A 15,948-nucleotide genomic window follows, 5' to 3' on the forward strand; every position below is an offset into this window, starting at 1 on the left:
TGTGTCCTTATCATCCCATTGCCCCCCACCCCACCCCCCACTCATGCCACTCACCCCCCTGGTATCTGTGTCCATTGGTTAGGCTTATATGCATGCATACAAGTCCTTTGGTTGATCTCTGCCCCTTACCCCCACCCTCCCCTACCTTCCCTCTGAGGTTTGACAGTCTGATCGATGCTTTTCCGTCTCTGGATCTGTTTTTATTCATCAGTTTATGTTGCTCATACTATTTTCTTAGCTTTCTTGCTGTTTTTCAGAGCAGCCCTTAAGTGCTAATTGGGGGTCAAATGTGAGTGTGGGACCTGTTGACTTTATTGCAGGTGGCTGAGCAGTGGGATCCAGACCTTTGTCTTGGATCATGTGTGTCCTGCGGCTGCTGGCTTCAACCTCCTGATCACGCAGCTCACATTTATATCCTTAGTACCTGGCTCACGGTGCTCTCCTCTCCACCTGTTGGCATCATTCATGCTGGGAATCCAGCCCATGTGAGGCCTCCTGGGGGTCCCTTGACCTGCTTGCCTTCACCTTTTCCTTCACCCACTTCAGTCTGCCCATGGGTTTCTGCCTTTCCTTACTTTGCTTTCAGCCAGTGACAGTACCCCACACTAGTGAAAATAGAATCTGCTCGGCAGCAGTCCCTCTTCTTCACATCACCAAGTGACATCCCTCCCTCAATGCAGACCCTCTTCTCTTCCTTCCCTTCCTTATTAGTAGAGGAGGTGCCCCCTCCTCCTGTCCAGGGCCTACTCTGTCCCCGCCTTCAAGGCTTCTGTGGTGGGACCCTGTGTTTTCTCCCCTTCAGCGCGCTCCCTCCAGGACACAGACATGCTTACTAACCCAAAAGTCCACCCTGCCCTACCCTGTTTCTCTGCTCTTTTCATAGCCAACTTAGAACTGTTCAACTCACCTTTGTTTCAGTCTTAAAAATGTTATTATGACACATTTCAAGCACATAGGAAATGTCACACATATTCATCTATCTTCCTTTTAGCTTCGTAAAATGAATCTTAACTTTTTGCTACATTTGCTCTATACCTTTTATTTTTCATAGAAAAATATTATTGCAAAGTCAAATGAATCCCCTTTGTACCTCTCCACTATCTTATTTACATTCCTTCCTCTCTAAAGATAACCTCTTAAGTGTGGATTCTGTGACTCCTGTGCATATTTTCATATTTTTGCTCTATGTGCATATATTCATAAATAGTATAAGGTTTTATTTTATACAATGTGAAACTTTATATGAATAGCATCATTCAGCTCACTGAAATCTGGCCTCCACTCCTACACAAGAACATGCCTTCTCTTGTCAGGGTCACTGCTGTCTCTGTGTTGCCAAGTCCAAGAAACCCTTTGCCTCCATTCAGCAGCTCACAGCAGCATGAGCGCTTGGAAATCCTTTCTTCTTGTGACATTTTCTGAACCAGGCGTTCTTAGTCACCCTTTAACCTCTCAGGCCATCCTCTCCATCTACTTTGCTAGCTTCTCCTCTTCAACAAAACCTATGAATATGAGTTTCTTAAGGCTCAATTCTAGGAAATCTCTGTCTAGTCTTGAGTCTTTAAAAACTGTGCCCTCGGGCCCCTCAAATGTGTGTGACCACTTCTCCTGTGGGCTCCAGGCCCCTGTATTCAGCTTCTGCTTACCTCAAGTATCTAGGTGTCTCAGGCTTAATTTATCCCCACAGACCTGTCGCCTCCCCCCGCCACTCCCCAAAAAAGAAATCTTCCCCATGCTAGCAAGTGGTGCTATTCCACTCGGGGTCATTCATGCAATAAGCCTGAGATTTATCCTCCAATTTTTCTGTTATGTTTATATCTATCCATAAGAAAGGCTTATAGGTCGCACCTGCAAAATATCCCAGATCTGTCCCTTTCTTTCCATGTCCACTGTCACTATCCTAGTCCAAATTCTCTTCTGACACTTTTGGTAGCTAGACTCCTTTCTCCCTTTCCTGTCTGGCCATTCTTCATCTCTTTCCATTTAAAATTGGGTGACGTTGCATCCCATTTCCTTAGGGTAAAGTGTGGACCCTTCACTATGACCTGCCTAGTTCTGCAGAGTCTGGCCTTGCTCATCAACCTATCAGTGGTCACTGTCCCCTTTGCGCACTTGGTTCTCGTTTTTTGCTGCTATGTCAGCCTGTTCTACCTCCGTCCCATACTTCCATTGACTACCTCCTTCTCCTTCTTAAACTTTCAGCCTAAATGTCAGTGTCTAGAGCAGGGGTGGGCAAACTTTTTGACTCAAGGGCCACAATGGGTTCTTAAACTGGACCGGAGGGCCGGAACAAAAGCATGGATGGAGTGTTTGTGTGAACTAATATAAATTCAAAGTAAAGGAGCAGAGGGGAGAGCAAGAGAACCGGACAGAACAGCCGGATCCGGCCCACGGGCCGTAGTTTGCCGATGGCTGGTCTAGAGTGTTCCTATTACAGTCTTTGTTTCAATCCATGTGCTTTTCTCCACGTTTAATTATTTTAGAGAAAATTCTTTTTTATTATTTATTTATTGGTCTTTTTAGAGAGAGAGAAAACATCAGTCTGTTGTTCTTCCTATTTATGCATTCGCTGGTTGATTCTTATGTGGTCCAGACTGGGGATCAAACCCGCAACCTTCACGTATCAGGACGATGCTCTAACCAACTGAGCTACCCGGCCAAGGCCTCTGTTTTTAATTTTTAAATGTTTTATATCTTTATTTATTTAAAATATTTTATTGATTTTTAGAGAGGAAGAGTGAGGGAGAGAGAGAAAGAAACATTGATATGAGAGTGAACCATCTATTGGCTGCCTCCTGCATACTCCTGGCCGGGAATTGAACCAGCAATCCTTCAGTGCCCAGAACAGTGCCCAACCAACTGAGCTACACCAGCCAGGGATAAATGTTTTATTTGTGTGCCTTGTTGGTCCATGAGGCTATCAGCTCCAAGATGATAGGGAACAAGTTTTGTACTTCACTATCTATCCAGTGACACCTAACAAGACCTTGTGCGTGAAATATTTGATTGAAAGGTTCTTTTAAAAAGTCAAATTCTGTTACTGTGAGACTCTTAAGGTTCAGGGAATGGTTGGAATGGTATACCTCAATACTCTGTTCTGCTTTGGAACTTTATAGCATTAGTAGATGCCCAGGGCACAAGGTTTGTGCACCGGTGGGGTCCCTCAGCCTGGCCTGTGTCCTCTTACAATCTGGGACCCCTCGGGGGATATTGGAGAGCTGGTTTCAGCCCGATCCCCGCAGGACAGTGCCCCAGCAGCAACTAACGGCCGATTCCGCAAGGAATCAAGCTCCCTCCTCCCTCCTCTCTGGGTCCAGGGTGCAGGTAAAGCAGATTTGGGGCCGACAGTGCCCCAGCAGCAACCTAACCCACGGCTGATTCCGCACCCTCCTCTATTGGTTGGAGCGTCTGCCCCTGGTGGTCATTGTGGGTCATAGCTACTGGGTGGACGGTTGACAGCTGCTTAGGCTTTTATAGCCTATATAATAAAAGCCTAATATGCAAATTGTTCCACTGGGACTTGACCGTTTGCTATGGTGTGCGCTGAACACCAGGGGGCAGCATGGCACATGGCAGGTGGAAGCACTGCCAGCCCCGATGGGCCCCGATGAGAGAGGGACCACGGCAGGATGGTGGAGCAGGTGAGCAGGCAGTGCCAGGCCAAGATGCACAAGGTCTTGTTAGGTGTCACGAAATTTGTGCACGGGTGTGGTCCCTAGGCCTGGCCAAGGCAGGTGCGAGTGGGGGCCTGATCGCCCCAAAGATCGCCCTGCAGATGGCAACCAGTGGCCGGCAGGCCCTGGGCTGGGACATGGAACTGGGGGTGGGTTGCAGCGACCAACCTCCCGCGGTTCCCGGGCGGGGGGCTGTGACTTCTGGCCAGCTACCTGGGGGCAGGGGTGATGGGGGTGGAGGTGCTGTTAGAATGCAGGGTGTCCGCCGAGCTCATTCTCATTCCCCCTGCTCCTCCTTGCCCCCTCACCAGGACACCAGAGCTCACGTGCTCAGGTGCCGGGTGCCTGCAAGGAGTCCGCCCCACACCCACACAGCCTCTTGCAGATGAGCCGGGCCACAGCCACCGAGACCACAGGGGCCGGTCTGACTCCCCATGGGTTTGTGCAGGAGCTGGTCTGCGAGGCCGGCTGGGAGAGACCGGTCTGTGCGGTGCTGCTGGGTGGCCCAGAGGCATCTGGCTGCACTCACCACATCTCCATGTGGGGACTCGGGCACTGTGACTCAGGTGGAGGGAGGTGTGCATGGGCCTGGGGGCCCAGGTGTTGCCCAGGGCCCAGAGGTCAACTGGGATCTGCCCTTCCATGCCAGACGCTCCCACTTTGATTGTCGGCCAGGCCTAGGGACCAAATTTCGTGCACCGGGCCTCTAGTATATAGATAGTTGCTCACTACTTTTCCTTAGTCCTACAACTTTGGTAAACATTAAAACTCTTACACTAGCCTAGAGAACAAAACTGTTTAAAAATGTCATTTGTTGCACTAATATTATTGCAACAAAAATATACATTGGAGAATTGAAAGAGTTCATCCTGAAGCTTTCCTCCCACCTAATAAATCAGATACTTATTTTCCTTACTCTCTAGTCATGAACCATAACTTACATTTTATCACAAGGAAAGATTAGTTTTTTTCTTATTTTTTTTCTTATGTACTCTTCATAAACATGTTTAATGCCTGAATAATTAGTATTTAATTTTTCTGTGCATATTTCAAAAGCTCTGTTTTTCCTTTAATGTTCTGATGTATTTTTTTTATTGTTCTGTATTGGTGTGACTTTTACTTTGGTATATAGGAACACCCAACCATATACATTGTTTTTTTTATTCTGGAAACACCAGATGCCAATATTCTAGGTTATTTGTCTTTCTAGAGCAGAGAAATTTTAAATGCAAATATTTTTATATATAAAAAATAAATAACAGGTCAGGAAGTTTTTTTCCCCAGGGTTTCTTTTCTAAAATATATTTTTATTGATTTCAGGAGAGAGAGAAACATCAATGATGAGAGAGAATCATTGATCGGCTGCCTCCTGCATGCCCCCTACTGGGGATTGAGCCCGTAACCCAGGCATGTGCCCTGACCAGGAATTGAACCTTGGGACCCTTCAGTCCACAGGCCGATGCTCTATCCACTGCGCCAAACCAGCCCAGCTTTCCAGGGTTTCTTAAAGATGGTGCTGTGTCAGGCTTATGTTTTCTTCAGGATGCTTGCTGGAATCTTTCAAAATTTCTGGCTGCCCACTGCTTAATACAACCAATCCAGAATGTCTGGCTTATATCTTAATGCTTTCAGTGGTTCTCAACCTTTCTAATGCCGCGACCCTTTAATACAGTTCCTCATGTTGTGGTGACCCCCAATCATAAAATTATTTTCGTTGCTACTTCATAACTGTAATTTTGCTACTGTTTTGAATCATAATGTAAATATCTGTGTTTTCTGATGGTCTTAGGCGACCCTGCTAGCGGTTCTACAGGTCACGACCCACAGGTTGAGAACCGCTGCTATAGAGCCTAAGACCATCGGAAAACACAGATATTTACATTAAGATTCATAACAGTAGCAAAATTACAGTTATGAAGTAGCAACGAAAATAATTTTATGGTTGGGGGTTACCACAACATGAGGAACTGTATTAAAGGGTCGCGGCATTAGAAAGGTTGAGAACCACTGGCTTAGATGATTTCTTGCTTTATTTCCTTTGTTTTTGTATTTTATCTTTTTAATTTTGCCAGTGTCTGCAGCATCCTCTTTTACCTACTAGTAATTATTTATGTTGCAGGCAACATCTAGACTAAGAGAAAGAGGTTGTGATGGCCGCCTGGCAGGAATTGAAGTTCAACAGCTCTTCTGTTCTCAAAGTGCAGCAATTCCTGAGCACCAGCTAAAAGAACTGAACATAAAAATTGACAGTGCTTTGCAAGTAAGTTTTTCAGAGCTGGCACAGCGATACCTCAGGGATAGGGACAAGGGAGGGAGTTACAGTTCTGATGTTGAACCAATTGGAAAGAGTAATATGATATAGTAGCTGGCCTTACGTGTTTTAAAAACTATAGAATTTTAAATTTCTATTTTCATTGGACTTTGTCATTTTATAATCTATGTAATCTTGATTTTTTAAAATAATTTCTTTGCAGGCATATAAAATAGCTCTGGAAAGCTTAGGCCACTGTGAATATGCAATGAAAGCTGGTTTCCACTTGAATCCAAAAGCAATTGAAGCCAGTTTGCAGGTACACTTTTCTTTCTAGTAGTTCTTGGAAGCTGTGGCATGGCAGTCTCGCCATACCAAGTGAACCAAGTGTCTTGACAGATGAGCTGTGGGTCATCCTTTCTCTCCCATCCAAACCTCTTCCAGGGCTGCTGCAGCGAGGCAGAAGCACAGCAAACAGGGCGGAGGCAGACGCCCCCGCAACCCATGCAGTGTGAGCTTCCTACTGTCCCTGTGCAGATCGGATCACACTTCCTGAAGGGTGTCTCCTTCAACGAGTCAGCCGCTGACAATCTGAAACTTAAGACGGTAGCTTTCCGTGGGGTTCCAACAACCCGGGTGTGAACTTGAAAATAGAGTTGTTAAGGAAACTTAAAGGCTTGTAAAGAATATAGATTAAAAAACAAAACTGAAGTTGGGTCAGGAGGCATTAACCTTTCTCCATAAACTGGTATCTAAAAGTGAACTATGGTGAATTTATTTATTATCCTCCCCCAAAGGAGGATTTTTAGAGAGAGAGGCAGGGAGAGAAAAAGAGAAACATCAAAGTGAGAGAGAAACAGCAATCGAAACATCAATTGCTTGTCTCCCACATGTGCCAATTAGGGTCTGGGATCAAACCTGCAACCTAGGTATGTGCCCTGACCAGGAATCTAACCTTTTGGTGTATGGGACAATGCTCAAACCAACTGAGCCACACTGGCCAGGGCTATGGTGACTTTTTTATTATTTTTAATATATATGTTTTTATTGATTTTAGAGAGAGAGGATGGGAGAGGAATAGAGAGATAGAAGCATTGATGAGAGAGAGAGAAACATTGATCTTCTACCTTCTGCACGCCACCTACTGGGGATCAAGCCCACAACTCAGGCATGTGCCTGACCAGGAATCAAACTAAAAACCTCTTGGTTCATGGGTTGATGCTCAACCACTGAGCCACAATGGCCGGCCGGGCTATGGTTCCTTTTTTATATATTTTATTGATTTTTTACAGAGAGGAAGGGAGAGGGATAGAGAGTTAGAAACATTGATCAGAGAGAAACACTGATCCGCTGCCTCCTGCACACCCCCTACTGGGGATGTGCCTGCAACCAAGGTACATGCCCTTGACCGGAATCAAACTTGGGACCCTTCAGTCCCGCAGGCCGAGGCTCTATCCACTGAGCCAAACAGGTTAGGGCTATGGTAACATTTTTAATGAGACGTTTGTCGAGTTAGTTTTATTTGTAATTTTGTTCAAATGTCTAACATAAAGGTTTTTGAAAGCACATTATAAAATACTCTTTATAGTTAATGTTTCAGTGGACTTTCATGAAAAAATAAGAGGAGAAATCTTGTCATAATATGGCCATAATTATTTCCATTTGTGGAACACCATGAGTCAAGCATTATTATGCCAAGCATTTCACTTGCGTCGTCTTTTTTAATGATCACCCATGAGCATACCCCACTGGAGAAATAGAGGAACTAAGGCCCAAGGTCACATAGCTGGAAAGTAGTAGATTGGAATTTGAACTTACGCAATCTGTTTCCAGAGCCTGCATACCTGACCACTTGGTAATCCAAAGCAAAGTTGAGGTTTTCATTGGTATTTACTTCTACCAGATGATTTTGTCTCCTTATTTAGAGGAATTCAGAATTCAAAATTCCTCAACCAGTGTCCACTAGCAGATTGCTAGATAATGCTGCATTTTGTGCTAGTATAGAAATACCAACATGTGTATTAATGAATGTGATATATCTAATCATTCACTCTATAGGATTGAGAAAATCTCTGAGAGTGTCTGATGATAATTACTTAACAAATTAAATTCCATTATTTGGGGTACTTAAACAAAATACTTTTCTTTTGAGGACTATTATGTACCTGTAAATGCATTTCAGTCTATAAATTTTATCTTAAGATATGAACACTCTTGTGTGGCTTTATCTTAAGATATGACCACTCTTGTTATATATTTATAGCATACAATGTTACAGCTGATCAAGGAGGCAGGCTGCTATAATGGAATCACACCAAGGGATGATTTTCCTGTAACTGAAGTACTGAACCAGGTGTGCCCATCCACATGGCGGGGCGCCTGCAAGACTGCTGTACAGCTGCTGTTTGGCCAAGCTGGACTGGTGAGTGAATATGTGTGATGGATGGGGGAGAGAGAGAGAGTGGAGACACGATGTTTCAAGCATGTGAGGATGGGGTGCGGGCATGTGTGAAAATACTGAGTTACTTTAACAGTTCTTTGGTGCTACAGAGTTTAGACCAGATAGAAAGGTAAGGAAAGAGTAGCATTAAAAAGTGTTTTGTTTTTTTGTAGGTTTTTAATATGTATTAGTAGGGAACCTAGTTGCAAAATGATGTTGCAGACTTTCCTCATTTTAAGGAAACCATTTCACTGGCAATGATTTGATAGTGTCCTTTGACTTGACTTGACTACTCTAGAGCTTCAGTGGATGTCTTTCTGTTGCTCAAACAGGCCAAGCTTCTACCTGTCCGAGGCATTTGCATTTGATACTCCTCTTATCTGAGAATACTCCTCTCTGATTATCATGTGACTCACTTCTTCTCAGTCTTCCTAATGTCAGCTCAAATATCACCTCTCAGAGACCTCAATGGTATAAGTAATGCCCCCATGCAGTTACTTTGTATCCCAGCTCTGTCTCCTTCTTAGCAATCGAGTGTCAACTCAGAAATAATCTTAGTCTTTATCACCATTGGAGAGAATAACTTTTGCTAAAGTTGGATGTGGTCAATATCTGAAGTCACCATTTAGCTTTTTATTTGACACTGCTGACCCACATAACTTTATGTATTTGATTGTACTTTCTTGAATTAAATGACTGCTTTTTTGAAAAGATACAGCATTTCAGTCAGGCTAAAAGAATCTAATTAGAACTAAGAAAATTAAAGAACTGTTTCTTAGTCTAATCCCTACTTTATGAAAGTAGCTGTTGGGCAGGTGCTGTCCTTTTGTTTCATGTGGGTAAAGGCTCCGGTGGCTGAGCTCAGGATGGTGCTGCCTTGTAGAGGGCCAGATGAAGGCCAGTCTACAGTGGGGAGGTATACATGTTCCTCAGTATAGGAACCCTACAAGAAGCATAGACTAGAGACCCCCTGATGAAGTATAGAATAGCCCACTCTCTTTAGGAGATTGAGCTGAAGCTAGGAGAACCATCGCAATCCGTTTTCCAGAAAGGAATGTGTAGAAAAAGACAGAAGGACATTGTAGGCTTAAAAAAAAAGTCCCATTATTATTCAAAGATCAGAAACTTATTCCTAGATCCCTACCCCTTGATCTCAGGGCACCTTTGTACGTGGTTGACAAAGAACCTTTAGATTATGGTTCTGGGGCTGGGAGGAGAGAGGAAACACCTGCCTGGCCCAACAATGGGTATTACTTGGACAGGAAGTCTTTTCCAAAGGACATGAGTCCAGCTGTGGGAACTGTTTACAGCAATGGAAATGAGCTCCATCACAGGCTGCGTTTGGAATCAAAATAAACAGCTCTGCATAGCTTTCCCCTTCTGATATGTCACAGATTTGGGTTTCGGGTGTTTTATGATTCTCTTCTTAAAATTATTTTAGTTATTTGAAAATAAATTCATCACTTTATCAAACTCTAAATTATGTAGGCTACTATATCATCCTGTAATATTAAAGACTGTCCTCCAAATAAGAGGAAATCATTGAAGGAAGGGCTGGTTCAAAGTTCATAGTTCTTGCCAGAGTCACTTAGCATTGATAGGTTCATGTATGGGATTTGTTTGTGAACATTTTGCTCTTTAAATGCTGATCGTTATATTTATTTCTCTCTTAGGTGGTAGTTGACACAGCACAGATAGAAAATAAAGAAGCCTATGCCCCCCAAATCAGTTTAGAAGGCTCAAGAATCGTGGTTCAAGTCCCATCCACATGGTAATGTGACTGTTATATTAACCTAAGCCTAAGCTGTGATAGAAGTTTTCACATCTTTGACAATATTGCTGTCATGAACAAACTCCCTGCTAGCTGATAGGACACATCTTCTGTTTATGCAGGTTTATGGCAATGGTGCCATGTCATGATTATCAGTCCAAGACGAGGAAACCAGGGTACCTGGAGCCAAGTCTCATTGACCAAAAATATAACTAAAATGTTATATACTCATGAATCATAATGAGCAATATTATTTTCTTTGTCCACTGCTTTTAAACGGAATATATCATTTTCTCCAAGTCACCCAGTGTTTCTGTAAAGCTGGGTCCAGAACATAGAATTTCTCCTCCACCTTTGTCTGTTCCAACAACTCTGATGATCTTAAGTTCATGTCATTACATACCCAGTGTCATTGCCTATCTGGGGACAGACTGAACCATTTTTATTTTGACTGCTCCTACAAATCAGTAAGAAAATGGGCAAGGTAAAGGAACAGGTAAATCAGAAGACATATGGTTAACAAATACATGGAGAAACTGTGTAACCTCACCTAGTAAAGAAAGGCAAAGTAAAGAAACAATAAGTGGCCCTGGCTGGTTTGGCTCAGTGGATAGAGCGTCGGCCTGTGGACTGAAGGGTCCCAGGTTCGATTCCGGTCAGGGGCATGTACCTTGGTTGTGGGCACATCCCCAGTAGGGGGTGTGCAGGAGGCAGCTGATAGATGTTTCTCTCGCATCGATGTTTCTAACTCTCTATCCCTCTCCCTTCCTCTATGTAAAAAAAAAAAATCAATAAAATATATATTTTAAAAAAAAAAAGAAAAGAAACAACAAGTGCCATTTTGCCTACCATGCTCAGTTGTTTTAGAATAATATATTATTTTAGAATGCTATATTTGGGCCAGACTATACAAAAACAGACACAGAAGTTGTTGGATAAATGACAGCCTTCCTAGAGAGTAGTTTAATATATCAGAGACCTAAAATAAGGGATATGACCTCAACAATTCCACAGTTCCACCTGTAGGGGTTTTTCCTGGTGATGTCTGTACAAATTCAACTATAAGGATCAGCGTCATAGTTTTATCAGTAAACAGCAAAAATTAAACATATATTGGGAGACTTTTGCTATTAAAATTATAATCTGAATGAATATTGTAACTATATAGAAAATATTTAAAGCATGTAGGTAGGAATAGATATAGTAAGGAACAGTGGCAATGTCGGTGCCTGTATGGACTAAAGTGAGAGCTGGGAAATGCAAATTATATTTAAACCATTTCTCCTTGAATTGTGAGGGTCCAGCAGTAGATTCTGCCCAAAGTTTTAGAACTAGTTGATATATCAAGTAGAGGTTGGCAGTACACTTCATGTCCCCAAATCTCCCATCTATGATTTCCCCTCCCCAACCAAAATTTATAATTTGATTATTCAAATGGTATACTGTTTCCTGAAATGAATGGTAATTTATATGCGTATTTTTATTCTTATTAAACAATACATTTAAAGCTCACTTTTCTGTAAGATTTTTGTGTTCCCAAATTCTTAATTTGTTTTCCAGTGCAAGTTCTTCTTGAAAAATATTTAGTTTAACCTGGGTAAATTGGTTAGAGTGTCATCCCATACACCAAGGTTGCAGGCTCTGTCTCCAGTCAGGGCACAGACAAGAATCAACCAGTGAATGCATAAATAAGTGGAACAACAGATTGATATCTCCCTCCTCCTTCCTCTCTTTCTAAAATAAATCAATCAATAATTTTAATTCTCTTTTTTTAAAAAAAGAAAGAAACATATTCTGTTTAACCTGGATTCCCATTTTGAAAAAGTTTGAATTTTTTAATAACTTGGCGAATGTAAACAGCTAGTCCTGAAATGGGTAGCACTTCAGTTTACTTTCAAACTGTATGATTGATTTCCTTTGTAATTCATTGAACCTCCATGAAAGGACCTTCTGGCCTATGTGGCCTTGGAGTGGTTCCCTCTGCTGGTTGCTTTTGGTAAAAATACAAAGTTTCTTTCTTTGTTGTTTCTTTCAAGTTATAAAATATATGTGCTAGTTGAGACAGACGGACTCAAACAGAAGTGATTACTCCACCTTCAAGAAAATGAAATTGTTAGCAAAGCCAGTCAAGAATTTATTATATTCCTTGCTGCCAGATGTTTTTTCCAAACAAAGTAATACTTTAGTTAAATTTTTAACCTATCATACTTGAGCTATCCATTTTTCTTTCAACAAATACTTACTAAATACCTAATGTGTGACAGACATGCCTGGGAATTGAATCATGAGCAAGAAAGCTAGGGTCCCTGCCCCTAACTGAGCTGACTTTGTAATGGGGACAAGGAGGAAAGAACTAATAAGCATATGAGTTAAGTTCAGACTGGGAGTGTATGAAGGGAATAAGAGCAGAATGATGTCATATGACAGAGAATAACTAGGGTAGAGATGGGTAAGGGAGGCTATTTTGGATGAGGTCAGTTATGAAGGGCCTCTTTGAGGATGTGACATTTAAGAGGAGCTGGCCATGTGGAGAATAGATGAGGAAAACATTCCAGGCAGAAGGAACAGCAAAGGCCTGAGGAGTCACCCAGCATGGCTGGGGAGATATGGTAGGTGATGATTAAGGGGTGGGAGAGGAGGGTTTATAGACGCCAGTACTTGCAGGGTCCTTAAGAGACTTGGATATTTAAGAATGGGTAAAGGTGCCAAAACCGGTTTGGCTCAGTGAATAGAGCGTCGGCCTGCGGACTGAGGGGTCCCGGGTTCGATTCCGGTCAAGGGCATGTAACTTGGTTGCAGGCACATCCCTAGTGGGAGGTGTGCAAGAGGCAGCTGATCGATGTTTCTCTCTCATCGATGTTTCTATCTATCCCTCTTCCTTCCTCTCTGTAAAAAATCATTAAAATATATATTAAAAAAAAAAAGAATGGGTAAAGGGTTTTAAGCAAGTCTCAGTGATGTGTGAAAAGAATGGGTTTAGTCTCTTAAAGGGGACTGTTCTCAAGACGGATGCGTAAAATAAAAATGCCAATTAGTTGATTTTCAGAAAGAGAAATTACTATTACTAGGAACTGTAGTGCTCCTTTCTGCATGACCAGCAAATGCTCTCCTCATGTAAAACATATATGACCAGCCAAATGACAGGCAGAAGGTGGCTTGGGAGCCTAGAGCACGTGTGTCCTAATAACGAGCAACTCCAGGCTGAGAGGATTCAGTGCACGAACCTGGGCTGGATCCACTGGCCGAGATTCTCTCAGGAGTCGCAAGGCTGGTGGGGCACTGTCAGCGCTTGCCTTGTTGCCTTTCCAGTGTTCCTGAAACTGGCCAGCTCACACTCTCACGGATACATTTCTTCTCTGAAGTCATTTGGAGAGTGCTGCGGCCTTCTCAGGGTGGCTGTGCCAGTGTTTATCTCACCATTTAACTCCCGAGCGCCCAGGAGCAGACAGACAACCTCTTTCTGGTTCTCCCTCTCAGAAAGGCCTCTTGCTGGAGATGCTCTGCATGGGCAGTGGGGGCTTGAATGGTGGGAAGCAGCTCTCATGGGAAAGCAGTCGGGAGAAGGCAGTAGCAAGAGCAAAGGTCCAGAGATGTGGGCAATCCCACCATATTCAGGGAGTGACAGAAGGCCTTGTAGTTAGGACAGGGTGAGCAGAGGTGACAGTGGAGAGGTGTGAGCAGAGCATCAGGAGGGGCCAGGTCACAAAGAGCCTGGAGGGCTGGGTTGAGGGGTTTAGACTGCACTTCAGTCATGACAGGCTGCCAGTCGAGGGCTTCAAATGGAAGTGATGTGTTCTGCTTTGTGGTATCGGAGGCTCACTCCAGCTGCTGTGTGGAGGGTGGGCCTTGGAGGGCCCAGAGAGGAGAAAAGGAGACCAGTTGGCAGAGTGTTCCTGACACACAGATGGTGGTGGTTTCTTGGAGTAGAGCAGTAATAAGAGGGGTGAGAAGTGCTTGGGTGCAGACTGTATTTTGGAAGAAGAACTGTCAGGATTTGCTAATAGAGTGATGTAGGATATGCGGGAGCTACAGGTGGCTTACAGGTCGGTAGACAGCTGCGTTGTTTAGTTATTGAGGAAATCTGGAGGAATCAGAGAGGAATCTAGAGTAGTGCTAACCAGGCTACTTCTTTTTCTCGTTGTTAACCTCACCCGAGGATATTTTTTCCATTGATTTTTTAGAGAAAATGGAAGGGAGGGAAGCCACAGAGAGAGAAACATCGATGGGAGAGAGACAGACACATCACCTGGTTGCTTCCCACATGCACCCCGACTGAGGCTGAGGATCAAGTCTGCTACCAAGGTATGTACCCTTGACTGGAATAGAACCCAAGACCCTTCAGTTCACAGGCCAATGCTCTACCCACTGAGCAATACCAGCTACGGTTGACCAGTCTACCTTTGAGCTACCTGTTAGGTGTACAAGGAGAGATATCAATAATGCAGTTAGATACATGAGAGTGGAGTTCAGGAGGAAGGTGTGGACTGGTGAAGGAAATATGAAAGTCTTCATTGTAGGCATGGTCTGTGAAGCCTCAGGACCAGATGCAGTCTAGGGAAGAGGACAAAGCCTGTATGTAACATGCCACAGTACAGAGGCAGGGGTAAGAGGAGCAGGAGTCTGCAGAGGAGACCAAGGAGCTGCCAGACAGGGAGAAGGAAACGAGCAAGTTTGGGTTCACCAAAGCTGCAGAGACAGTGATCCAGGAAGAAAGAAACCTGCACAATGTTCAGAGGTTGAGTGAGGTTGGGGTAGAGACAGGTAACTGGCCCTTGACTTTGGTGAGATCTAAGCTGGTTGATAAATGTTATTTTGGCCCTAGCCCAGCCATGGGCAAACTACGGCCCGCGGGCCGGATCTGGCTGTTCTATCCGGTTCTCTTGCTCTCCCCTCCACTCCTTTACTTTGAATTTATATTAGTTCACACAAACACTCCATCCATGCTTTTGTTCCGGCCCTCCGGTCCAGTTTAAGAACCCATTGTGGCCCTCGAGTCAAAAAGTTTGCCCACCCCTGCCCTAGCCGGTTTAGCTTAGTGGATAGAGCATCAGCCTGCAGACTGAAGGGTCCCGGGTTCGATTCTGATCAAGGGCACATGCACTGGTTGTGGGCTCGATCCCTTGGGGGGGACATGCAGGAGGCAGCCAATCAATGATTCTCTCTCATCACTGATGTTTCTATCTCTCTCTTCCTCTCCCTTCCTCTCCGAAATAAATTTTTTAAAATTTTAAGAAGTTGCCGAAACCGGTTTGGCTCAGTGGATAGAGCGTCGGCCTGCGGACTGAAGGGTCCCAGGTTCGATTCCGGTCAAGGGCATGTACCTTGGTTGCGGGCACATCCCCAGTGGGAGGTGTGCAGGAGGCAGCTGATCGATGTTTCTCTCTCGTCGATGTTTCTAGCTCTCTATCCCTCTCCCTTCCTCTCTGTGAAATATCAATAAAATATATTTAAAAAAAAATTTTTTTTAAGAAGTTATTTTAGTGGGATCTTGGCCGATATTCTCAGTGGTTAGAGCGTCGGCCCATGCACCAAAAGGTCTTGGGTTCAATTCCCAGTCAAGGGCACGAATCTGGGTTGCAGGTTCAATCCCCAGCCCTGGTTGCAGGTTCAATCCCCAGCCCATGTGTGGGAGGCAAGCAATCAATGTGTGTCTCTCACATCAATGTTTCTCTCTCTCCCTTACCCTCTCTTCCCTCTCTTCCTTTTTCCTTCTGTCTCTCCCTTCCTCCCTTCCTTCTACTCTCTCTCTGGAAATCAATGGAAGGAATATCCTCAGGTGCAGATTAACAGCAATAACAAAAAAGTTGTTTTA

General features: G+C 43.8%; 1 protein-coding gene across 2 annotated transcripts in view; it reads left to right on the forward strand.

The window, feature by feature from the left end:
- The window catches only part of GARRE1 (granule associated Rac and RHOG effector 1), a 96,563-nt gene that overhangs the window by 60,264 nt on the left and 20,351 nt on the right, over positions 1-15,948 (forward strand). For both annotated transcript variants that reach the window (XM_080645790.1, XM_080645791.1), the window contains 5 exons: positions 5,794-5,934; positions 6,149-6,244; positions 6,370-6,531; positions 8,189-8,347; positions 10,039-10,136. In XM_080645790.1, the coding sequence (XP_080501916.1) occupies positions 5,794-5,934; positions 6,149-6,244; positions 6,370-6,531; positions 8,189-8,347; positions 10,039-10,136 (656 nt within the window). The remainder of the gene's footprint in view (positions 1-5,793; positions 5,935-6,148; positions 6,245-6,369; positions 6,532-8,188; positions 8,348-10,038; positions 10,137-15,948) is intronic.

This window comes from Plecotus auritus (genome assembly GCF_963455305.1).
Source record: "Plecotus auritus genome assembly, chromosome: 10".
NCBI lineage: Eukaryota > Metazoa > Chordata > Mammalia > Chiroptera > Vespertilionidae > Plecotus > Plecotus auritus.